Source organism: Perca fluviatilis, chromosome 11 (assembly GCF_010015445.1).
Source record: "Perca fluviatilis chromosome 11, GENO_Pfluv_1.0, whole genome shotgun sequence".
Taxonomy (NCBI): domain Eukaryota; kingdom Metazoa; phylum Chordata; class Actinopteri; order Perciformes; family Percidae; genus Perca; species Perca fluviatilis.
The window spans coordinates 13,888,299-13,915,355 of NC_053122.1; the positions used below are offsets into that span (position 1 = coordinate 13,888,299).

At 41.3% G+C, this 27,057-nt stretch overlaps 1 protein-coding gene across 1 annotated transcript; it reads right to left on the minus strand.

Moving 5' to 3' along the window:
- tnk2b (tyrosine kinase, non-receptor, 2b) lies at window positions 1-27,057 on the minus strand. The gene is made up of 18 exons (XM_039815061.1): window positions 26,515-27,057; window positions 22,223-22,400; window positions 21,140-21,210; window positions 16,145-16,414; window positions 15,793-15,945; window positions 15,160-15,323; window positions 14,164-14,283; window positions 13,602-13,728; window positions 13,315-13,461; window positions 12,917-13,011; window positions 12,434-12,628; window positions 11,083-11,174; window positions 9,585-10,018; window positions 9,218-9,447; window positions 8,155-9,109; window positions 6,806-6,901; window positions 3,887-4,017; window positions 1-2,758 (listed from the first exon to the last, which is right to left on the minus strand). Exons 1-18 carry the CDS (start codon window positions 26,575-26,577, stop codon window positions 2,752-2,754), a joined length of 3,528 nt encoding a protein of 1,175 aa, XP_039670995.1. The 5' UTR covers window positions 26,578-27,057; the 3' UTR covers window positions 1-2,751.

Below are 27,057 nucleotides of genomic sequence, written 5' to 3' on the forward strand. Positions count from 1 at the left end.
TAAAAAATAATTAATTATTTAATAAAAAATACATTTTTAAATTCGGCAGCATGAACTTCTCTTGAGCATTTCCATCAACCCAGGAGGAGAGAAACAATGAAATCCAACTGTACAGTAGGCATTTAAAATAAAACATTCTGGGAAGCAAATACATACAAATGAGGAAGAAATGGCAAGTTGGATTGAAGGAATAAACAGCAAAAACAATATGAATGACTTAAAATAGCAGACAGTTTGTGAAGAAACTGATCTGGCAAACAAAGACTAAACTGAACTGAGTTTTCTAACATCAGAGTCTCAACACCACAACAGGAGCATGTTGCTTTGGGTTGATCATAACACCACAAGGTTCACTTCAGTCCTTCAAAAAAACTACAGCAGCTTGGTATGAAGACAAAACACATGGACAGACTGTGGAGGCAGCCATCACATTAAGCTGTCCTTTACGCACTGGTTGGCAATTAGCTTTACCACAACACAGAGGGAAGAACTGGCAAAACTGACTCTGAATCAGTGTTTAAGGACAACTTCATTCTTCTCTGGGGAGGAAAACTGAGTCACCAAAAACTTGTTACTGAAAACGGTGTTTCCTGTGCATTAATTTACTAGTATACATGACGGCAGAGATAAAAGCTCTTTTTACACAACTGAATGGCACTGATGGATGGATGGACAGACTGGGAGGTTACAGGTTCTACAGCAGCCTTATTGCACACGGAGGAAAACTTTTACTGGAGTTTATCATCCAATATCAGTCATGTATATCATTTTCACTGGCAGGTAGCTGGCTTGTTGTGGTTCCATATTAGTTTTTGTCGAGGCCATTTGAAATTTACTGTATGCCCAAACAGATTGTGCTCAGAGACCTGTCACATACGTTTTTGTGGACATATTGGGGGGGGCTGGTTGAAGCAAAGCCAGTGTCTTCATGTGGACAACCATTTAAATGTAAATAGTTGGGTACCAGTTGGCAAATGTTAGTTTTTTTTTCTATAGCACCAAAGGATCATGTGTGTTGACCATAAATTGCCTGTAAACTATTGTTTTTCAATGTCAAAGCATGTGGAATGCCTTTTATTTCCCTTACTTTTAGTTGAGTCCTCACATACTAAGTGCATCTGTAATAAAACGGGAGAACAAAAGCCAGACAGGCCCAAAGTCTTCTATATTCATTGCAGAGGGCTCTACTGTTCACACAGAGCTGACACGTCCTCCCAGTTTTAAATTATTGCCCCCAAAGCTGCTGACCAAAATATCACAGTTATGGTTTTAAGTGATGATTATGGGACAGGATCTGTGCCTTGGGGTATATTTCACTGCAGTGCTGTTATTAGCTGCCAACGTAGTCTGCAGAAAATACCCAGCTGGCAGGGGTTTTCAGCTGATGCTCAGGAGTTATGTTTGGGCAAAGTGCTTCGAGGGAAGGAATAAGGAAATCTGGAGTGTGGGAAGTTTGCACTGACTGTGTGGCCTTTTGATCTAAAGCCAAATGTGGCAAGAGTCTAAGATCAGTTTTCAACTCAAGGAAAGACGCATATAAAATAGCCTGCCCGGTAATGACATAACAGTCTTTTCTTGTCTCTGAGCATCGTGTTTAAAATGTATTAAAATAATACACCAATATTTTGTTAACAAACACATAAATGTCTCTTTATAAAGGATATATTTCTTATACCCTTCGATTATATATTAGACAGTTTTGTGGGTCTTTTAAAATAAGTGAATCTTGGACAAACTGCTTCCCTGATCTTCTTTTTCCATTAATTCTTCAGATTCAGGTCAACACTGGGCTGGTTTCACCTCTGTCTCTTGTGCAGTACTGCGTCAATACTAAATGTATTATACAAACGATGGAGGATGTGAGCTTTTCTTTTCATTGTAGAGGTCTAAATGTTTATTTTGCAGCAGTGTCTTCTGCACATTTTTCCTTGACTCCACAGTCTTTCAGCAGCAATTTTCATAATCATATCCCCTCTTAACAACTGTAAACGGGCTATATTATTTCCTGGCCCGGACAGCCAAATAAGTATTAGTTTTGTTTTTGTTGAGCTTTTACATGGTAGAGGTAAAATCTGTATACACTATACAGTATTTCAGTTAAATTCTGACACTGTTCACTAAATGAGATACCAGCTTTCAGTCAAACGGTAATAGTTCTTGGCAACATTCTGACAAAATACAATTACCTCATGGCGTTGTATGGGTTCACTTTCGAACTGGCTTTTTAATGACATTAACAAAAGAAAAGATGGCTAAAGTATCTCTCAGCAGTTGGTCAACAGTGTAATTGCGGCAGTGAGGATACCAGTAAGTGGATCTGACACAGTGTGGTAGCACCCAGGATCTGTGACATTTCAGGTTCACCACATGAAATTGAACTCACAAAGTACAGTGCCATTTTTGTGTCCAACAACTTGGAAAAGGTGGGAGAGGGCAGTCTACCATTTCTTAATAAGTGCAACAATCGCATATCTTTCAGACCAAAGTCCAAATAACCCAAAGTCTTCTTTTCTTACCACCCAGGTGTAATTCCTTTGTCCGTGTCAAGTATGAAAAGAGCCATAATAAAGTTTGGTATTTTGTGCTAGTTCAGTGAAAATGTGCTTGATTCGTCTATAGTCAGAAAACAGTCTTCTGATTGGAGGCGTGTCTGAAGCATAAATAAGAAGGGTCAGGAGTAGATTCACCTCCTCTGATGATGTTTTACTGAGGATGAAGGTCCAATCAGAGCTCAGCAGCTTGAGATTTCTGTCACCGTCTGCAAATATAAAGAAGCTTTAGATTAGATTGGGAAAATCATGAGATGAAATGCTAAATCCTCCTAAATTAACTGGAATGATATTTACATTGTCTTGCAAGAGAGGCTTCCACTTTTGAGGCTTTGAATGTGAGATACACATTAAACTGTTCACGCATTAAACCATTTTCACAATATATTTTTCTATTGAAAAGCTAAACAAAGGAGAAACCTTTCTCAGTCCAGCAGCCAAATATGATTCTTAGTCTCATTACCAAGCACACCATCATTGTATCATACTGCTGCCTGTCTCGCTGCTATATGCTGTTAACTTCTTTAGTCAACTTGCAGTCATTCATATTTGGAGGGGAAATCTCCAGCTCAGCTAGGAAGCAGATAACATGTAAAAGTGTAAACACTTATTTCCAACACGGTCCCTGATGTCATAGACCAAAGACAGATTTGACAAAGTTGACCTCATGACATCATGTGGACCGAGGTCATTATTGACTGAATTCAATTCCCTGAAACCTCACAATAGTCTATATCCACGACATTCAACTTCCGGGATTGCTCCGTTGCTGCCGGAAATTCCAGACTATGAGGACTATGGTTAACTGCTCCTCAGATCTCTGCAGGGTAAATCCAGACAGCTAGCTAGACTATCTGTCCAATCTGAGTTTTCTGTTGCACGACTAAAGCAACCTTTGATCGTACACGTTCCACCAAAACAAGTTCCTTCCCGAGGCTATTTTGCAGTGGCTCTGTTGCTCCGCTCGGAGCTTAGCGCCACCCATGACGATTGTCATTGGTTTAAAGAAATGTCAATAAATGAGCACGTTATTCTCCCATCCCAGAATGCTGTGTGGACTAGCCAGACCCTCCTCCGCAGCGCTGTGGAGGAAGGTCTGGCAATGCGAGACTACTGTCACAATGACAGACAAAAAGCCACAGATGCAAAATTAAATGTCTGGACCAAGTTTTAATTGTAGATTAGAGGCTCAGGGTGCTATATGAAGTGACAACACTAAAGTGGTAAATAAGTTTGTGGATGGATAGTCATTGCTGGCCAGTAACATAGGAGTACAACCTCTTAAAAGGTTGGGATGTGGGAAGTCATGACCCAAACAAAGCTACTGAATACAGTACCTCTGTCTTGTTGTGGATCCATAGTTATCTAACATCTGAGTGCTGGCCACCTCCAGGTTCCAGTCATACATCTCCAGCAGCTTTAGACACTCTGACCTGCTCCTCAGACCCAAACAGAACAACTGCTCCACCTGCAGAGAGACAGATAACAAACTCAAATGAAAACAATTGTTTAAATGAGCCACGGGTAGGGAGAGATGGGAGGCATGAGATGGGACAAGAAAGAGGTTCATCCCTGTGTTCCTAGGGTCCATGTACTAAGAATAGACAGATTGTCGGCCCGTTTTCTGGCAGTTTACAGATTATCCGCATCAGCGTTTTATTTAACTGATAAAGTTAATTAATTAAAAAGTGCGCTACTTTGGCTCCGCTACAGCTCTGTGTCGGTCCCTCTGCTTCGGTTTCACTCACCACTGAGTAAAACTTAATGTCCCACCCACAACACCTTCTGACTGTGTTTTACTGTGTATTATGTTGAAAGTTTCTCATTTTTTAAATAATTGCTTAAAGCATTAAACAAAATTTTGTGTTAGAGTTTGTAATATTCCAAAATCTTAATTTTGACTTAAAGATTTTCATTTTCACTGTAAAATGCACATTGGTTCCAAACATTGGTTATCGGTTTCATTAACTGCTAATAATCGGTATTGGCCTTGAAAAACCAGTATCGGTCGGTCTCTACTATGTACACAAGGACGTACATAGAGAGACTAGAGACTCCCACAATTACGGGAAGTTGAGCCTCTCAAATTTCTTTTGGAGCATTCATGTCTATCTGTATAAACTAATATTGTAAGAGATTGGTAAGGGCTATCTTTGCAGTTGAAATTGCAAAAGAACAAAGGCAGGTGAACATTTCAAATGCAATCGAATTGTAAAAATCCATTTTGCCCTGGATATATCAATGTCTAAAGTCAAGAAAACTGTCTGTTTTAAATGAGTACCAAATCAGGAGGCTATAAGCTATAGGTGGGTGATTTTGACATATTGACCCAGGGAAACGTACATTAAACATTTGGGGGGGGAAACATTGCTGAGAATAGTTATCAATTCATTGCGGTGTGTTTCTCTCACACAGCTAGCATACAGTAATGTCTTCCATGAGTTTACCTGGAACTCCCAAACAGCAAGTATGTTAAGAGAAGTCTGTTCCCCTCTGCCGTTGTTTTTCACATAGAACCAGGCTGGTTAAAGGTCCCATGACATGGTGCTCTTTGGATGCTTTTATATAGACCTTAGTGGTCCTCTAATACTGTATCTGAAGTCTCTTTCCCAAAATTCAGCCTTGGTGCAGAATTACAGCCACTAGAGCCAGTCCCACAATGAGCTTTCCTTAGTATGTGCCATTTCTGTGTCTGTAGCTATTGAGGAGGAGAGGAGGAGAGGAGGGAGGGGGGGGAGGGGGCAAGGTGGAGGATGGGGGTGTGGCCTTGACCAACTGCCACTTTGCTCGTTTGAAAGCCATGATGTCTCTCTCTCATGGGTGGGCCAAATTCTCTGGGCGGGCAAATCAGAGAAAGGGGAGGTAACCTTGCTCCTTATGACCTCATAAGGAGAAGATTCCAGATCGGCCCATCTGAGCTTTCATTTTCTCAAAGGCAGAGCAGGATACCCTGGTCTCGGTTTATACCTATCGCCATTTCTAGCCACTGGGAGACCATACCAGGCTGGGGAACGCATATTAATGTTAAAAAACCTCAAAGTGACATTTTCATGCCATGGGACCTTTAAAGTTAACTTATCTGATGTTGTGCTTGTCAGAGGTCCACTGTAACAATGTTGCGGTCACTGTTGAGTTTGTGGCAGCCCGCCACGAATAAATCAATGTATGGGACACACTGGTTATAGGAAAGATTTGCAGAATTGATATTTTTACTCATTCATGTGGCAGGGATAGGCCTGTAACAATTATTACATAATTGTCTAATCGCAATTCTTTTTATGTAATCGCCTTTGTTTTTGTTTAACAGCAATTCATTTGTTTGAAAAGTAATACATCAATAAATATTTTTTAGATTTGACTGAAATTTTGAATTGTTACAGCTCTAGACAGGGACTGCAGCACCAGTAAGCGCATTGTAAAAATGTTTCAGTCTTAAAACAAGGTAAGTATCTTGTTCAAACACAGTTTTGTATCTTTTAAACAAATAAGGAACACTCAAGTGTTCCCTTGTGCTCAATGCCATCTAAACACATCTTCCATCCGGCCACAGTGGCCCCAAACACCAGCAGCTAAGAGGGTGCTGAATACTGCTGTAGACACATCAGTGGATCCATTTGTATTTATTACAGCAGCAATGTGCTGATATTCTCTGAAGGTTTAACAAAGTTGTCCTTATCATATCCTGATGTGAACCAATAAAGTAAAAAATGACATTCAGCAACTTTTAATGAGCTGTTTGCAGTTATATCCTGTGTAAAAAAAAAAAAGTATTACAAAAAAAAAGGACTTAATGCCTGACCTGAGATGCAGTGATCTGGATCTCTGAGGACTCGTCTGAAGCACTGAAGACTCTGCTTTTCTTTTAGTAATTGCATTGCTGCAACATAAACGTCCACTTTACAGGGTCTTTAGTTTGATGGACTTGAACTATGACATGTTTGTGGCCCTTACTTTGTATAATGTTTTGTTTTGCCAACTCTGGTGCCTTTCCTGTGTGACAGCAGGGCTGTATAATATAAAAATAAGGTCTCAGATTATGTAGTCAAACATTGCCAGACCTTCCTCCACAGCACTGCGGAGGAGGGTCTGCCTAGTCCACACAGTATTCCGTGATGGGAGAAAAACGTGCTCTGGTTTATTGGCATTTCTGTAAACCAATCACAACAGTCTTGGGCAGCGCTAAGCCCCTATATAGTTTTCAGTAACTGGCTGCAGTGCATTACGTTTTTTCATATCGGACTAATAAATGCTCTCACCTTTAGATAATGCACAGCTTTCTGGACATTCCAGTTGTGGTTCTGGAGGGCGGCTTGGCACTCCTCTATTGTGACACCGTGGACTGCGTCCTGCACCTGAATCACACAACATCAACAGCGTGAGTATCTGCAACATCCAACAACACTCATATTCGCCTGGCTCGGATTCCTCACTTCCTCATCACTTCATGGACCTTAGTACAACCTTCAACATTTACTCAGGAGAACCTGCACACACAGCTGGGTCCTTTTCTAAGAGATGAAATCATCTGTATCAATTCATGTACAAGCGCCTCCAAATTTTCTTCTAGAAAATATGTTTTTTTTTTTTTTATATATATATATATATATATATATATATATATATATATATATATATATATATATATATATATATATATACACACTTTTCTTTTTTATTACTTTTTGGCACTTATTCACGCTCTTTTGTTTAATTTAAGCTTCACCTGAAAAAACTGATAATAATCCAAGTGCAGAGATTTAAGCATCACTGGATTTGATGAGGCTTTTTGAACAGTCCATCTCTTTACAAACCGAATCATGTCCTACTGATTATGTTTATGCAAATCCACCTTAAGCTAACTCTAATTTCAACAGGGTAACACTGACACTGTGTGACTTTCTAGCAGCATAGTCATTGATTTAAGTTATTTGTTATCAATACTGATTGATATTTATAATAACAATATCACTTCCTACTGCTACTTCTACCATATGTTTCAGAAATTGCTCATTCTTTCACTCAGTCTCTAAGAGAAAGAAAAACATTTGCACACAATTCTCCCTACAAGCTATGGCCTGAGTAGACAACCAACATAAATGACCTTCTGTTGTGTTCAGAGTACTAGCAATGTAATATACTGCACAGCATACTGTTTATATTGAAGTTCACATTCAAAAGCTACTGTGAAAAACTGCAAGCAAGTCCTGTATCAAATAGGCACCACACTCTATTACATTACATTTAAAGTCAATCTTACTGGATTAACCTTGAACATTGCACTATTTTAGCTCTGAGCTTTATCCAATAATAATAGAGGCATACTCTCTTATACTAGTGATAGGAAACTAAGAACCGATGGTTATCTTAAGAACTGTACTTTTTATCGAATTTACACAAAAGCAATCAAAGTAGCATTAAGGAGGACATAAGGTCAATTACATATTGCATCTAAACTATCCATCATTAGAGATAAAGTGAGCAAGCTTAGCACTTTAATTACTGAAGCAATCAATAATGCATTTCAGCACATGATATAAATCATAAAATTATACATTTATTTCAAATGAGAAGTTGCAAAGGGCAATCCAAATATATCCAAGCTTACCATTTTGACCCTGTCAGCTGAGTTCCCTCCTCCGTCTGTCCTGATGCAGGAACCAGTGACCACCACCGCGGCTGTCAGCCCGTCTGAACAGACGCGAGGGAGACTAACTGATGTCTTCATCCCTGACCTTGGTGCACCCAGACTGCTGTTATTGTTGGAGGAGAAATTAGCCTTCGGCTCGCCTGGCTGGACAAGCCCCTGTCCCTGGGCCTGTCCCTGGAGAGTCTGGCTACTGACCACCATGGGTCTGACAGTGGCGGTGTTAACTTGCCGTACATGCCTTTCCTCCACACCGCTGGCAGGCAGGCTCTCTGCCTCCCTGAAGAAGCGGTCATAGCGGTCGAGGTATGGGGGCCTCTCCGGCAGTAGGTAATAATGTGTGTTACTGACTTTACGTCCATCACGGACGATGGGGAGGATACAGGGGCCCTTGCTGGCAGCGTCCTTCCCCTGCGCCTGGATCACTTTGGGTGCAGCATATTTAGGATCTGAGGCAAAGCTGTGTGTGGGAGGCATGAGTTTACCTGGAGAGGTGGAGAGGTAGGAGCCAAAGGTGTGTGTGGAGGGGCAGGAGGTAATAGGAGCCTGCATGGTGGTGGGGCTGACAGAGTAGACTCTCTGCTGGGGGGAGCCCACTACCAGGCCCATGGGGCTGGGAGTCCTGGAGCCCGGCTGGGACAAAAGGTCCCTGGGAGGGATCTGAGGTGGCCGGTTTGGGCCTGAAACGTCCTCTGTGGTGTCAGTTGGCGTAGGTGACAGGGAGAGATCCCTTGACCAGCGAGCAGATGTGTAGTCGCCCCTCTTTATGGGGCGAGGGGGTATGGGGACACGTGGGGGGATCTGGGGTCTGTCCTCACTGGAGGAGAAGACACTCTGCTGGTGCCCCTCGTGGGTTTGTGTTTTTTGGGACCCCGGGCGTGCGCTCGGGGGCGGGGGCGTTTCGCCCCGCGCCCCCCTTCACTCCTTTTCTCTTAGTGAGCCACACCCCGGCGGCCTTCGCCCGGGGGCCTTGGCTGCCCCCCCCACGGACAGGTAGTTTTCTTTTTTCTTCTCATTCAATGACTCTTGCTGGAGTTCTTGGAAGATCTCTGCTGACTGGGAGAAGGAGGTGGACACAACCTGGCTCTGCTTGCTGGGGAGAAAGAGGTTGTCCTCCAGGCCTGATCTGTCTAGACCCCTGGAGACAAGAGCCTCACTCTCCCCCTTCTGTCCAGAGAAGAGAGCCTGATCTGGGTTATGGACATCACTCAGCTCCTCTTCATGCTGCTGCTCTGAGCTGTTGATGGAGCTCACCTTTGTGGAGAAAGAAGATTTACAACTTTAATACATTCTGCTGTGGATCAAGGGGATATCAGAATAGGAGATAAACACCCCATTTCCAAGACCTTTTGGCTTATTGTGAAATGTGTTGTGTCACACTCCTACCGTACCTCCATATCGTCTTCGTCTTGGGCCACATCGTCATAGGCAGGGGGTGGGGGTAATGGCCGGGCATCCCAGTCCACTACTGGCGTAGGGTGAAGGGGGCGGGGCAGCGATCTGGACGGACTCTGAGGTGGAGTCCGGTCCAGGATGTTGTCTGCTTCCAAAGCTAGCTTTGCCAGTAAAGGAATCTGGATTTCAACCACAGGGGAGGGGGATGGTGTGGGTGGGGGGAACTCCTCCCCAAAGTCAATGAGGGACACTTCACTGTTGTGGTTGTTACCTGAGCCTGAAGTCCGGCCACCCCCCTGTTTGCAAGCAGAGACCCATGCAGCGGGTTTTAGTTTTAAGCCTTTGACGGAACCCGTTTTCCGAAGTGATAATCTCTTTAGTCCTGCCGAAGTCAGATCCTCATCATCGTTTACTGAATCATAGCAGGGCTCTGGAGACAAAAACACACAATACGTTAATCCCTTTACTAAAAAACATTTACAGTGAGGACGCCGATGCTCTTTACGATCACGTCACACCACAAAATACAAGACACACTCCACTCCAAAAAAGATTCCAGGTTCGAAGTTAGTCCTATTGTGCACAGCAAGGACAGGGGTGGAAAGATGGAGAACAATGCTGTTAACTAAGGAAACAGAAGTAGATGACAGAATCACTGCAAAGACAGACAAAGGAGGGAAACCAAAAAATATGGGATGTACCTTTGAGGAGTGGTGCTAGGAGGAAACAGAGAGGGCAGGAGCAATGGGTGAGGAGCTGCTGAGAGAAACCAGACTTACTCTTGATTAACACTGCTGGCTGAGGAGGGCGGGGAGGAGGCTCCTCTGGAAGAATAAAAGCAAATACCGCCACCGCAAAGGAGAAACAGAAAAAAGAATAGACAGCAGCAAAGATAGAAAGATTAGAGGAAAAAAAAGCAGGAAGCAAATGTCAGATTGCATATGAAAGTTTTGCCAGCAAGTGTTAAAGAAAATTGAAAAACAAGCTGTTTGGTGGCCATTTTTCCAAAGCAAGACTTAAAATTGAAATCCACAATCTGTGATGCAAATGTAGCCGCACCTTTTAAATGTGGAATCTGATCATTTGATTGAATTACAGGCATGTTATTAGCACTAGGGAACAATTCAAATATATAATTAATAGTTTTAAATGTTTAAGTTTGTTTACATGAGGTATGGTCATGGTTACAATGGTGATTATGATTAATTGTGAAAAATAAAAAATACAAGTGTTGTTTTGTCATCAAGCAGAATATGCAATTGACATTTCTGAACGAACAATTACACAACACCGAAAAGTGCCATTTCAGTGTTGTGACACAGGCGCTGTTCCAGCTCTGACTTTTAGCTCATGAGCTAAATGCTAAACGAGTCTGTCTGGATCAGTGGTGCAAACTAAAGAGTTTGAACCCAGAGATGGTGGATGCTGAATGGTCTTACGAGGATGTTTATCCTATTTGTGGTCTAAGTCTTTATTTTGAGCCCTTTTACTCACTTTTAACTCGTCCTGGTAGCTGTGTGGGCCGAGCACCACTGTGGTCTACAGCAAGGACATCAGGAGGATCCATGGGATTACCGAGGTACAAACTGGAGGCAAGAGAGGGACAGACTTAATTACAGTAAATGTTAATATACTGAATCTACCTCACCTTAGTGTTACAATGTTGCAATAAGTGTGCTAGTGCCATCTATTGGTGAGAGTTTATTATTACAACTCAGAAAAAACTAGAATTTGACCACCAACTTCCAACATGAGGCATAATTATGATTAATATTTATACAAGGTTTCTGCAGGTTTCACCAAGTCAAATTTAAGGCCATTATGAATTAAATGTAAGACCTTTATCACAACATCAACTAAGCCCTAAATTCAGTTTTTTCAAGCCAAGTATCACTAAACTTGGACTTCCCCATAGTTGAAGAAGTTGGCAGCTGAAGAAATTGTGCTACAATCCAAAAGAGACTCGCACCAATAACACGAAAGCTGATTGGCTGCAATATGAGTTACATGTTGGTCTCATTTGTAGTCATAATACAGCAACATTATATTTGGATTAGCAAAAGAAAGAACTACAACACCACAGAATTTAACAGTCCTTCCAGAATTCTTTTTTGTGATTGTTGTGGGAAAAACTCCTTGATTATGCGGCACGTTTTCTTAAAAAATGCAATGGAATATGCAGAATATTTATGCAATGAAATTGCGGGAACTTGCAAAAATTGCGGGAACTTGCAAAAACTGTGGTTTGATGAAAAAGAGAAAAAAAAAGTGATTTGCTGACGTAATTACGTCACTTCATAACGTTCCCATGGCAACAGGGGAAAATGGCTGCAGTTTTCTTTTCATTTTTCTTTCTGCTAAGATGTATGTGACTTTTTTGCAACGAAAATGCGGGGATTATGAAATCATGCAAGCCCCGCATATTTTGCGCGGAAATCGGCAATTGATGCGGCGAAAGTGCGACGTATTTGAAAAAATGCGTCCCTCACATAAATATGCAGACTTTGGCTGATTATTATTATGCGATCGCATAATCGCGTTTTTCTGGAGGGACTGATTTAAAGAAATGAGCATAAGGTAGCGTTACATGGTCGTAGGAAAATTAAGACCTGTTTAAAATTATTTAAGACCTAGAACACCATACTTCAGCGAATAAATAAGAAATGTTAAGGCCTAAAATTTTGATTTTGAAATTTTAGACTTTTAAAGACCTTTTAAGAACCCTGCCGAAACCCGGTTATAAAGTGAGGAAGAGACATTTAGACCATGCAAAAACTTCTCTGGGTACATTGTGGTACTAATTTCAGAGGACACTAAAAGTTAATAAACAGAAGCTGGTCCTTACTCGTCAATCCTGTCAGGGAAGCCCCAGCAGCGATGAGGGTTGGTGTCTCCGTGTCCTGTGTGGATGAAGCTGTTCTTGAGCGGCCGGCTGATGTCATGAGCTGATAAACCTGCGACTGATGTCACCACGTTTCTAGGGAACGGTCCGACCTTAAGGGTCCGCTTGTTTTGACCTCGCCACCAGTAGTTCTCAGCCCTGGAAGACACAGAAATACTGAGGGTCATCTGCAGGGCATTACCAAAACAAATACATACTGGACATTTAACATTTTAATATTTATAATGTAGTGCCTAACAGACATTTAATATATTTTTATTATTGATCATTAATGAGCCCAGCAACTAGAGAAGACTTCTAGCTGTTAGGACTTATTATTTTTTCTCAGTATTGTCAGTAATGACGTTGGCAGGTAGGTTTGTTAGGTCAAAGTCACAGATTTGGAGGGAGGCTTGTTGTTCAAAGTCTCAAACACTTAACACCCACCTCCCCTCTATGATAGTGATGACATCATTGAGCTGGATCTGGAGTTTGTCAGGCTCGTCAAAGTCCTGCAGAGCACACATGTCTGTGGGCATGGTCTAAAAAAAAACACACATGAAACACCAAAGTTCATTTTAACACAGCAAACATTTATGAGTTGGCCATACAGTAGCTGGTTGTCACAATCCTTCCAGTTGAGGGCATGTTTCAGTTTCCACTTTGAAGTAACTCCACTAGGTGGAGCTAAAAGTCCATTTATGTGAGGATGAGGAAACACTGGTCTCTCTGCACCGATTGTGTCACGATTACCATCAAGTGTCTTTTGCTTAGTGGCTAAAAAAACTCTTATATTTAACACCCTGGATAGACACCTTTGGCTACCGAAATGACAGCTCTCCTACCTCAAGCAGGAACTCACGCAGGGCGACAAAGGTGGGTCTGTCGTCTGGTTTCTGAGCCCAACACTGCAGCACAACATGATAGATATCCTGCGGACAGTCTTCGGGCTTAGGGAGGCGTTCACCTTCTTTATCAATCTTGTGCAGTATCTAGGGTGGTTGAAAGAGGACAATAGAGGTGTGGATGTGAATAAATGTGAGTAGTTTTCTGGGTCTGCCTGTGTTACTTTAGCTTCAGTATGTTTTTGTATACATACTGTATATGTTTGTTTATTTCTGTGTGTGTTTACCTGGCTCCCATTGAGTCCCAGCCAAGGCTCCTGGCCATGTGTGAACATTTCCCAGAGAGTGACTCCAAACATCCACGTGTCTGTAGCATGGGAGAACGTTCTGGTCTTCAGACTCTCTGGGGCGCACCTGCAGCAGGACGGACAACAAACTTGCACGAACTGTACATGTCCACAGGTAATCCTCACTTTGGGCAGAGAATGTGTTTTTCAATGTGGCTACTCTAACTTTAAAAGCATAAAAAGCTGTACTGTGTTTGGAAACTTAAACTTCATGTATATGAATGAAAACAGTAGAATGAAAGATGGAGTGCTAGCTAGCTGCTTGGCCAACACAGAATTTGGCAACGAGACCCAAAAAAAAACAAAAAACAGCAAGCATTGTTTTTATAAGAATTATCAGAATTGCTGGAATGCAACTGTGAACGATCAGATTTCTCTGTGGAAACTTTCTGCAATAAAATAAATTTGATTCCCACTTTAACCCCTAAAACCACTCATACTCATCCCTGGATTGCATCCAAGTACAGCTTTGGTTATTGTGTTGCTCTCTCAGTCCACTCACCATGCAAAGGGGACCTTTCGATGCTCCTGCATGACATAGTGCTCATGGTTGTTGGGCAGCGCCCTCATCAGGCCAAAGTCACCGATCTTCACTCTGTGAGCTGAGGCCAGCAGGATGTTCCTGAAGAGAGAGGGTCAAATACAGTATGTAACTGTTTTTCTTTCATGCATGCCTCTCATTCAGTACTGTATGGCCTAAACCCTACAACATCGCAGCACAAAGGAGTATTTGGGGAAATTGGGCTGCAGCTGTAGCAGGAGAAAGAATCATCAACAGAACTTAACCTAAAGTATGACATTTAAATCCCATTATGATTTTGGTGAATGGATACAACCCTATTAGGAGATGAACAAAACCGATTTATTTAATGGTCAATCCTGAGCAACGTTCAGAATGTAATCCAATCATACAATATAGTCCATGTGCCAGACAGTTACAGTTCTCAGGACTCAGCATGTGGTGCATAGTGTGAGTAGTGTCCTGTTATGAACGCAGTCCTACAACACAGGACCATATGGATTACGATTACAATTAACTGTGTGGTAGATTATAACTTAACCTCAAAATGGTCCTGTATTTAAAACCACAGCTTGAGAAATCCTCTTAGTGTTTGGCATATGCAACAGCCCTGTGTAGTCATTACTATTTGATCACAGCTTTAACTGGTAAAATGACTCATTTGTACCAGCCATTAAGATTTTTCTTAAGCACGTAGTGTCAACAGTTAGGTGAAAGTGACTAATTTGGAGAACTTCGACCACCCACTACAGTCAGCCAACCAGTGACTCATTTTTACTTGTGGGCCAAGTCTCTCTGTAATGGCCTGTAAATTTATGGGTGGAGGAGAAGGAGAAGCAATATAAATAATTCAACATACCAGTAAAAAAAAAAAAAAATAGGATTTATTGAGAATTTGAAGAATACACCCCCTTTTTGACATTTTTATAGCTGCTGAAACTTATTAAAACCACCTTTATAAAATTATGTGCCTCCTACCTGGCTGCCAGGTCCCTGTGGATGAACCTCCTCTGCTCCAGATAGGCCATGCCACAGGCCACCTGTACGGCATACTGACACAGAGTGTGGATCAACACTGGGCCCTGTGGACGAACACATCGCAAACGCTCCAGCAGAGAACCCAGGGGAGCCAGCTCGGTCACCTTCAGAACACGGAGAAAGAAGGAGAAAGACAGTGGGTGAAAAGAGGAACATGGGAGCAAAAGAAAAAGAGGAACAGATGATGTTGATGAGAAAGAGATGAGAGAAATACATATCACAACATGGTCCAAAAACTATTTGGCAATATGAATCAAAAAGGTTTTAACAGGATGAAAACAACACAAAATGTCAGCCCTTATTGAAGTCCTCTTTCCACTTGGTCCTCTCCCTTCCTGTCTCCCTTTTTTTCCTCCATCACTTTGTCCGGTCATGACAAAGGCCTTAAGATGCTTGACCTGATTTAAACAGACTGTGAGGTCATGAGCAGGCTGAGAGAGTGCCTGAGAGGATTGTGATAAGTGTGTGTGTGGGTGTACAGTAAGTGAGAGTACAGGCTGACTGATGCGCGTTTGTGTTTATCTGTCTGTGGATGTTCCTCCCTGTGTGTGTGCGTTTCTGTGTGTCCACTACCATCTTCATTGGGTGTGTGAGCACCACACCGTAGAGGCGAATGAGGTTCTGGTGGTCCAAAGAGTGCATGGCGTTGACCTCACAGATGAAGTCCTCCAGAGCATCGGGCTGGCTGAGCACATCTGTCTTCAGACACTTTACAGCTACGTTCAGCTGAAAACAAGGACAAAGATTTAGTTTAAAATGTATTCTTACCATTTAGCCTTTTCCCCACTTGCTTATTATGGCAGAAGTATTTCTGATCAAATGCAGTGCGACCATGCCCCAACTCTTTGACAAATACCTTCAACATACAGGAGTTTTTTATACTTATTTAGAGAACTAAATAAATTGAAAGCGCGGGTCTCCTCACCACCTTCCCTGCAGGCGTCAGCCACTCTCCTCTTTTCACTACACCAAAGGAGCCGTCCCCCAGCTTCTCAAACAGCGTCAGATCCTTCTCTGGGATGAGGCAGGTCAGAGCCTGCTGCTGCCCGTCAAGAGGAGCACCACCATCGGGCTGTGTGGCCAGGACTCCCTCCCCCAGGCCCAGTGGAGGTGTGGGAGACAGCTTACGAAAGGAGGAGGCCGGCTGGCCTTGCTGGGGGAAGTCTCCTCCGTCTGGGCGCTTACCACTAAACACCTTCAGAAGAACAAAAAGAACAAATGAAGCTGGTTGCGACAAGACCCTGCTTCATTGTACACAAGTGTAGTAATAAAAATAGAATTTAACTGCTTATAAAAAATAGTTAGAACCCTATTATGTAGTGTCTACAACTACCCGAAGGGTTCAAAAGTCTCTCATGAAGGGCCACATTTGCTTTTTATCTTCCACCGTTATTAGTCATTGAGCTATCTGCCTGGTCACTTTGCATTCAGGAGACACTGGGCTGGAGAGTGTGGATGGAGCTGGAGGGAAGACACCAGACACTCTTCAATTATGAATTCTATCTCCCACTCTTTTCCATCTCTGCCTCGAGGAAAACTCTTTTTTTCCACTTTCTCCCTAATCTGCTCTCCCCTTACTCTCCTCACCCACACATAGGATTGACCCACTAACCTCAACACACATACACACACTCAAAACTATAATATAACTAGAAAAATGCATTTCCTGCAGAAAATGCTTGTGAATGTTGAAAAGCTAAATTGCTAAAGCTAAACTTGATCGCTGGCATACGAAGAAGGTCAAGTAGTAACAATAGTTGGAAAATTGGGAATGTTTTTTTCATTAGTATGAATTTCATTGAAATGTTGAATAATACCAACAATGTATTAAACAAAAGCGGAATATTTTAAGGTTAAAAAAAAAAAATCATAAAAGTCATTAGTTTGTTGAAAAATTCATGAAAAAAGTCATAGTATAGCATGTTAAAAAAAGTGAAAAAAGTAAAATTATTGTATGTAAACAAAAAAAGTGTATGAAAGTCATAGTATAGTATGTCTATGTACTATACATAAAATATCTATACATATCTACCTTCATATCATCTTTCATTACACAAGTGGTATAGTATTTAGAAAAAACTTGAAAAAAGTCAAAGCACAGTATGTCGAAAAAAGTCATAGTATAGTATGTCGAAAAAAGTCATAGTATAGTATGTCGAAAAAAATACAAAAAAACGCATAGTATAGTATGTTGAAAAAAGTTATAGCCACACAACTTATGTCGAAAACATTTCGTTAAAAATAATAAAAGTATCTGTATAAACTGTCAAAAAGGTCACAGTATAGTATGTTGAAAAGTCATATTAATATTCATGGTCTCGCGCAGGGACAATTTGACATGTGGTTGGATGAGCCTGGGATTGAACCACCAACCTAGTGTTTATGATCTATATTTATCTACCTCCAAGCTGCAAGTGTCATATTATCTACCTTCATCGTATCATATCTTTCATTACACAAGTGGTATAGTATATCAAAAAAGTGTAAAAAGCCATTAAAAAGTCATTGTATAGCATGTCCAAAAAGTCATACTATAGTATGTCACAGTATAGTAGGTCATAGTATTTTATGTCGAAAAAAAGTTCGTAAAAAGGAATAAAAGAAATCTGTATAAATTGTCACAAAGGTCATAGTATAGTATGTTCAAAAGTCATAGTATTATTCATTGTCTCGCTCATGGACAATTAGACCGATCCGAGCCACAAGTGTTGTATCGTTTAACATGTATCTTAGTATATATATTATTTAAATTATTATTATTATTTTTTCATTATTAAAAAAGTCATAAAATAACATGTCGAAAAAAGTGATAAAGAAATCATGGTATAGAATGTTAAAAATAGTTATAGTATGTCGAAAAAAGTGAAAAACAGTCAGAGTATAGCATGTCGAAAAATATGATTGTATAGTATGTCAAAGAAAGTCTGTCATTAATATTCTACGTGTCTGACAACATTATGGAAAGGATTTCTAAGGTGGTCGAACTTTCTGTTAAAGAGTAAGATCCTTTTTTCAAACATGAACATCCGCAAAATTTCTTATTTGCTAAACCCACCAGACTCCATGTAAATAAACCGTAACTTTAGCATCGTAAAATACTCTTCATTCAAAGTCGAAAAGAAACAAAACAAAACTATGAACAGCCGTTTTGGGTCGTCTTTCCACTTTTCCAACCATCACAACTCTAGTTTGGGTTGAAATAAAATGGCCCTATTAACTTACATTGTAGCTTGTTTCACCGCAGCCAACTGCAGCGATCTTGCTTAATACTGGACCAATGTCAAAGATTGTTGTTCCCATCAGTCACTTAGACACAAAAACATAGGAAAATAGGGTCCAGGTTGAAAAAAACAGTAGTTACCCTTTAAGCTTGAATGGCATCTGTAGGTGAAAGTATGTGGGAGTAGTAGCATTTAGAAGTAAAAAAGAAGCCTAAAGACTTTCAATGTAAAAAGAAAAAAGTTTGATATTTTAAAAAAGTGTAAATGGTTGAGAAAAGTTGAACACAAGCACAAATGTTTGTAGCTGAAAGTATGTAGGTAGTAGTAGTAGGTAGTAGGCGACCGGAAATCATACAAAAGAAACAGATAAAAATACTGTGAATGCTGCTGGATCATCATTCACACAACTACAAGCATAAGCTCTTACGTGCAAATTAATGTTATATTATGTATGCACGACACATATGGTGGTTTTCAACAAAAACGAATAGACTTTCAGTAAGCAACTATGCATTTCCTGCCTCTTAGCTTAGGTGCTGACGCCACACAAGGAAAGACTTAGCTGTTAGGAAGTACTCATTTAGAAGCACTTTTAGATTAGGTGACCTGAATGTATCTTTGTGTATATTTGTGTGTGTTTGCGCGAGCTTTTCATTCCCCTAAATTTGAACCTGTACAATGTGTGTGCTGTGCAGAGCCATTAAGGGAAAGCTTTGTTTAGAGGCCCTAAATAAGACCGTTTACCAAAATAGGAATGCGCAGAAACAAGTGCTGCTGTCAGATTCCAGAGGAAACGATATCAAGCTACATATAAAATAGCATATCAGGTAAAAGAATAATTTCTCTAACAGTAATATCCAACACCAATTATTAACATATCACATACAATAGACATATATCATAGGTAGAGAAATAAATGAATGTCAATGTTTTTACTACAATAAAGTGAATGGGACCAATGTGAACTCATTATTGGCTGATAAACAAAGGTCAGTACTCAGAAACTGTATCATCAGTGAAAAAGAGGTGTCAATGAATCCCCGCTGCCAAACATATTTGACTGGCCAGATATAAACAGTAGCAAGCAGTGTGCGGTTTCACATTCACACAGGACCAGACATGACATAATGCTGCAGACCTTTTTAAAAACACCACATCTCTGTGGTCACTGTGTGGTAAGTGGGTTTCAAATAGGAGGCTCAACATTCAAAAGATTCTGAGCATGGCAACGCAACACACACACACACACACACACACACACACACACACACACACACACACACACACACACACACACACACACACACACACACACACACACACACACACACACACACACACACACACACACACACACACACACACACACACACACACACACACACACACACACGGGGCTGAGGAAGCAGATTATTCTAGCTGAGGATGGTGCCAAAGGCGGAAACAGACAGGTGTAATTATAGAAGGCAAGCACCGTCCTCTGGGCACCACGACTTCCACTGAGAACAGCACACACACAGGCTCAGTCATCCTTAACACACATTCATACTTCCGAACCTTGTTTGTGCGTTTGCAGGTGTATCATATATTGTATGAGCTTGTGTATAAGGTAGCGTTTTAAATTTTTCTATTTTTTATCTTTAATCCTTTATTTAAACAAAGTGAATAAGTATATAAGTTATACGTGGTACTGTCTCTTTAAGGGAGAAATGTTATGCTTAATGAGACAACATTTCTGTGAATGCAGCACGCTCTGAATCTGTGTGTCACCAACTCTTGTGACTTGACTGTGTGTGTGTGTGTGTGTGTGTGTGTGTGTGTGTGTGTGTGTGTGTGTGTGTGTGTGTGTGTGTGTGTGTGTGTGTGTGCGTGCTCATCCTCAAGGGAAGGGTCAAGTACTTGTTCTCTTGTGGGATGTCCCTACAGATGTGTATGCATTCCAGATGTTTTTCTTCTTTTAAAAATAAGTCATAGAACCAATCGAGAAATCGCTGAGATCTCCTCCATAATCCCAATAGATTTTCACACAAATACAGTATGCCCTGTTACAGACTAAGGGTTCAGTAAAGCCAGAAGTCTATGTCATACACACAAGCGCACACACACACACACTCACAACACCGTAACATTATTTTCAGGGCTTTGAATAATTGTGTCTATCGTGACATAAGCCTGTTCTCAAAGATTTGAGAAATGACTTGGACTTGGACAACTTTGCCATTCACACTCTACTACTGTCCCACTACTAGTAAAGTCCTTATTTGCTAAAAATGATAAGAATTGTATGTCCTACTTTAACACGGCAGAAGTACTGAGTCCCCTTAACAGCAGACGAACATACACCACTAAAGGCTGCTTTTTAGAAAACATGTATAGGTTATGAAATGTGCTATACAGATAAACTTGCCTTTGTTAATTAATTAACTTGTTCTCTTAACATAAAAAATCTGATGATACAAAAATTGTTCGGGATAATTTCATGTGTAAAGTTTAAGGTATCGTTCACTATGACAGACAGACAGACAGACAGACAGACAGACAGACAGACGCCACCATGGGACATAATGTCAAGCATACCATGTACGATAATAAATGAGCCCCGTGGGGTGTGTGTGTGTGTGTGTGTGTGTGTGTGTGTGTGTGTGTGTGTGTGTGTGTGTGTGTGTGTGTGTGTGTGTGTGTGTGTGTGTGTGTGTTACCTTGCTCATCCAGGACTTGCGCTTGCACATGGCTTTCCTCCTTTTCACAGCCTCCCACAGTCGTCTCTGCCCTTTATCAAAAGAAAAAAGAGAAATGCAGTGATGGTCAGCGGTAAACACAAAAGGATAAAGATTGCAGCTGCTTCTTCTCCTATGGGTCTTCTTGCATCAGGAAGACATATATGTCCAGTAAATATTTGAGTTACAGAATATATACTATATTGAATTTCAAGTAGTCTCTCACAATTGGAAGAAAAGCAGAGCAGCCCAAAGACAAGACAAAACATCCAGCTTTGATATGAAAGTAGTTAAAGAAAAACACAACGTGGATGGGAGAGGGGGGCGAAAGATGAAGGACACATATGTAGGACACATTATATGTAAGAAGAGATTGGAGATAAAGCAAATACAAGAAAGATGAAAAGGTCAGGAGCTTAGAGAACAGTGAGCTGAGAGGAGTAAAAAGATTTGATGAATATATGAGCAGGAGAAGTGGGTGTAGTTAGTCTTTTGCGGCTCGGTAGCCGAGACCCTGAGGGCCTCAGTAACTGGATTTAGAACATTACTGCTGCCATCACCTTTGTCACACACACCACACACAAAAGACCAGGCACTTATGTCTCCCTTCCTATTATGCCTAATTACTAGTTGGGACTTTAAAATATTACGGGTGTTAGTGATGGTGGATTTGCTCCAGCTATGCTGAGGGTGAGTCAAATGACACACTGCCAATACTGCAGACAAAGATAATACTATAGGATAATAGTAGTAATAATATAGGAAGCAATGTGTAGAGAGAGAAAGAGACGGTGATGGTCTCTTAAGGCCTTGAATCATGGACAATATTACAACAAAATACAATACAAATGAATCAAACAGCTACCTCACATGCACTGTGATCAGTCTTATGTGATGTTGTCTTAACCAAGACTATCTTCAGGATCCCAGCAGAACTGAACTAGAATTTGGCCTTTGGGTAGACTAAACACATCCTGTGCAAACCAACTCTCTTTAGTACAATCCCCCCACCCCCCCCCACCCACACCCACACACACACACACACACACACACACAGTTTCTCACCAGGTCGACCCATGCCAATCTTCTCCAGGTCTTCGTTCTTGACATAGTCGAAGTGTGACAGCCGTGTGACGTTAAGGTCATCCCGGATCCGCAGGAAGTACTGCTGCAACTGCACCTCCATCAGCAGCTCCAGTAGCCATTCGGTGCCTTCCTCGCACTGCATGCTACCGCCCAGTTTCTGCAAAACACCCACAAAGAATGCAGGAAACTGAGTTCAATATTCATTCAACGCTTTTCTCGTTGCTTGGTCTCATAGCTGGAGAACAAAATACTGCCAGATAGAAAGTCACAGAGCAACAATCAAACTATTCTTTTCGGTCGAAGAAATGAGAGGAAACTAAGCTCGGATGTATTGTGTTCTCTTCAGTAATGGTTTAGAGCATAATAAAATACCTGCTTAAACAGTCCACATACCTAATTAGTCATAATTACGCTTATACACTCAAAATACACACACACTTGGGTGCACGCACACAGCAGACTGGGTTGACCAAATTTAAACATCACGTAAACAAGGACATGGCGACCACAGGGCCAAATAGCATTAGCTGCTTGTCAGCAGACCAAACACTGACTACACAAATTTTACTTTGAGAGTATCAAATAGGCATTTATTACTAGGGCTGGGTACCGAATTCAAAACTTTTCAGGCACCGACCGAATTTCCTCTTAAGTATTGAGTATCAAAAAATTATCAATCAATACCCAATTTCAATACCTGAGTAAATTTCATCAGCGTCAGTGAGCCAATAAGCATTTAGCATGCTTCTACCAAGATCTAATAATGTTTGTGATTGAATCTCTAACGTTACACGTCGTAGAGACACGCTGGAAAAACTCTACGTTACGCACAGAGACGCGGCTCACGTAGTAAGAGCTGAAAAATAAAAAGATTTGTGCCGTGATGTTGTATTTTCTTTTCGTTTTATAAAATTGGTATCGAAAAAATCGTTTCGGAACCAGTATCAAAGTCACGGTATTGGTACTGACAATTATTTAACGATACCCAGCCCTATTGATTACACAGATCCTCAAAATAGATTAATAACTACTCTGGAAGCACAATGTAGCATTTGGGGCAGTTCTGCTGTAGATAGTGTGCAAACATCACTGTCATACAACAGTAAGACATACATGAAAAGATGGATGATGCACATCTGGTGTCCATAAGTGTCAGTGAAGACAAACGGGAGGCTCCTAAACAATTTGACCACCACAATATATATATATATATATATATATATATACACACACACACACACACACACACACACACACACACAGTACTACGTCCCTCCATAAGATGCCGAGTCAGACCATCAATCTTCAATGTCAAAACACCCCAGTTTAAAACATCATCCATCACCGTCTACTTAATGTGACAAGCTGAATCTTGCACATCATGTAGCTGAAATTCATCTTAAATCCTGATGGGCTTCATAGGGCTATTAGTCAAGATGATGAAGTTAAATAGAAAGAGTAAAGAACTTTAAAGATGAACCACTCCGATGCTTATCTACTTCTCCATTACACCTGCTCACACTGTCTGGACCACAGTATTATTCCCAGTCTCAATGAGGGGAAACACAAAAAAGACAAACATTCCTAATCTGCAGAGATTGACAGGGAGACCTTTAGGGTGGATGCTCTGGGGCGCAGGGGTCACACCAATGCGTAGTAATTCGACTCTGTGAATGAATGAGGAACTTCCTGTGCTGTCTGAGCCAAGGTTACAAGGTCTGGGGGAAAGTGTCAGAGGTCGCAGCTTCCTTTCTGTCTTCTTAAAGGGCTTGGTTAGAGGTCACTTATGTCACTTAGTGACATATTTCTATCTCACACAAATACACACCTAATGTTGGGCCCTACTTTAAAAAGTCATGTGACCATCCCCCAAAACACTGAAAATATGCATCTACCCTGTCTTTTCAATGGAAAGTGAGTGGTCCTGTATTTTCCATGAATTGTTGATGCGCGGTCTGACTGAGGACGATCTGCTGGGAGGGCTCAATCCCCAATGGTTATGCCAGATGTCCATATCCTGATACAAATTCACTGCAATGCACATAAAAGTGGGTCAGCTGATATCTCTTTAGCGATGTCCAAACAGCAGGAGGCACTTTAACAGGCCAACAGAGAATAGTCTTTGATGTTCCCTTAAAGAGAAATCCTCTGTTTTGAGCGGAGCAGGTAAAACGAGTCTGTTATTAACTTAACCCAATATAATTTAATAACTTGTAAGAACTTTATAGAGATGCAAGCTGCACCAAATGCCTGTGGGATTAACTACAGCTGCAGTCATTTGAATCCGTCTCTATGTTTTTTATTTTGCTGCATCATGCCTGACCCCTACCCTGAGAAAGACGATACAGCGGACTCTTGGCTGGTTCACGACTGCGCTAAGCTGTGCCAAATACTCTCATTTTACGTGGCATGTTTATTTGAGCCGCAGTACATTCCCCTGACAACATTTAAACAAACCAACTATTTATTTTGCATCCACAAAATAAACATTTTTGTATACAGCACAACATATTCCTTTATGGAGCATAAACCATGAACTATTACACCCTTTATCATGCAGCCCCAAATCTGGTCTTCCCTGGCAGTCAACATGTAAGTGTTATTTCACTGGACGGTGCCAAAGACGCAAGTCAGCTTCCTCTTGGGCCTCTTTCCATGACCGTGTCACATCTGAGGCATGAGGGGTCAAAATCAAGGTGCTTCTATCAGATTTCTCTGTCAACTTGCTAACCAATTTACACAACCCATGAAACAGGATATTACATTTTACACTTTTTGGAGACAGGTGCTGTACAGACATGAGTTGTCTTACATTCACTTAAGGAGGTGGTTAAGATGGGTTGTGTCTAGGGCTGGGCGATTATATCACCAAAACTATATGAAAAATGTCTATTGTATATATTTTTCTATATGGTTTCTATCACGATGTTGAAAAACCAGCGGCCGAACTGCGTTGCGGCAACATCTACGCCATTTGGACGATACATTACGTTACCATAGAGGCGCCGTTTTGATAACATGGAGTATCGAGAATACAAAAATAGGCTTTATCATGTGGTTATTCCATTGACTATTTATTGATTCAATTACCAGATTACTATGCTATATTGTGATATATATGGTTATCAAGATATAAAATGACTTATTGGGATAGAAGATTTTGGCCATATCAATGAGCCCTAGTTGTGTCTAGTCTGACAAAAATCCTATATGGTCACCAACTGACACTTTCAAATAACATTTTGGGAGGACGACAATTATGACCTGTTCTTTCTTTCTTTGTTATGATGTCATACGTAAAGCATCTTAAGGTGCTTATCTTGACTTCTCATATAATGGGATGAGGAGGAAGTTGCACATTGTGGGGGTGTGAGGTCAGCAGAAGGAATGCTATGTTCAAACTTCATTAAGTGTGACTTGTGACAGGACTCCAGGAGGAATCCAACCAGGGCCAGAAGTCCAGTATTAAGCCTCTAAATAGTGTCATTTCTCCATGAAATGTGACAAAACAAGGAGCATAGGCCGATTGGTTTTCAGTTTCAAATGAAAAGTAAAAAGAAAGAGACAGAAACAACAAGTATGACCGAGAGAGATATGAAGGAATTCAGATGCAGAGAAACAACACGATGTCCCTGGTGAGAAATGCCTCTGGCCTGAACTCAATCCTCATGGTAGTGAAGAAATGCATGCTCTCACACACACACACACACACACACACACACACACACACACACACACACACACACACACACACACACACACACACACACACACACACACACACACACACACACACACACACACACACACACACACACACACACACACACACACACACACACACACACACATCTCCTGGCCAAAGCCATGTCCTGTACCAGATCTGTTCTGCTCTAACATCCTGCTGCAATAACAACAACTCCCAGAGGATGGCCTCAGTCCAGCTGGAGAGTACACACACAAACAAACACACACACACACACACACACACACACACACACACACACACACACACACACACACACACACACACACACACACACACACACACACACACACACACACACACACACACATACACACACACACACACACACACACACACACAGAGGACTGACCTCCACCATATTTATGATACAGACTCTACATTCAAACATCTGGGTAGACCACATGATCCTGACTATAGTTTCTAATATCCATGTCATATTTCCAAATAATAAAATTCCTCAGTGGACTAAATACAGCCACCATCAGACAGACACCAGACTTACTCGATATATATGAAAGTGTGCCAGGAAGGGGAATGACTTTTTCAGCTTGTCAAAGCGTCGCATCCTGAATTCCTTCGTCTGGATGGGTGTAGAGTAGGTGCAAAAAGTGTGTGTGCGTGTTTAAATGGCTAGAGGTGTCTGCTGGTCTCTTAAACCATTACCCGGAGCCACAGTCTTCCCAATTTGATGTTCCCAGTCTCTGAGGGAATTCAAAGAAGTGCACACGCTCCTCGGATCCAGAACCGCAGCTCCAAACCCAGGAGAGGGAAGAAAAACTTCCTGAGATCCTGTTTGCAAATCTATAACATTCCATGGCGGGGCAATCGTCCTGTAAGCCCCTTCTTTAGCTACAGCTCCCTCAAGAAGGCAAAGAGGCATCCATGCAGCACTTCTGCTTGCAAAAGAGAACTTAACCTTCAAATATGTGAAAAAAAGGCTGTAGAGGGATTAAAAGCTGCTGTCTGTAGCAGAGAAAAGCCTCTCAGCTCTGCCCTGTGCCCAGTCCAGCCATGTGTCCTCCCCAGACAGCAGTGAGCCAGTGAT

Excerpts from the sequence above, each read along its gene's own strand:
- tnk2b (XM_039815061.1), bottom strand. The coding sequence starts at position 26,577 with ATGCGACGCTTTGACAAGCTGAAAAAGTCATTCCCCTTCCTGGCACAC. Across the intron at positions 13,012-13,314 it reads TGCGTGAGTTCCTGCTTGAG|ACCATGCCCACAGACATGTG; the intron begins GTAGGAGAGCTG and ends GTTTTTTTTTAG. Across the intron at positions 10,019-11,082 it reads GCTACCAGGACGAGTTAAAA|AGCCCTGCTATGATTCAGTA; the intron begins GTGAGTAAAAGG and ends TTTTGTCTCCAG.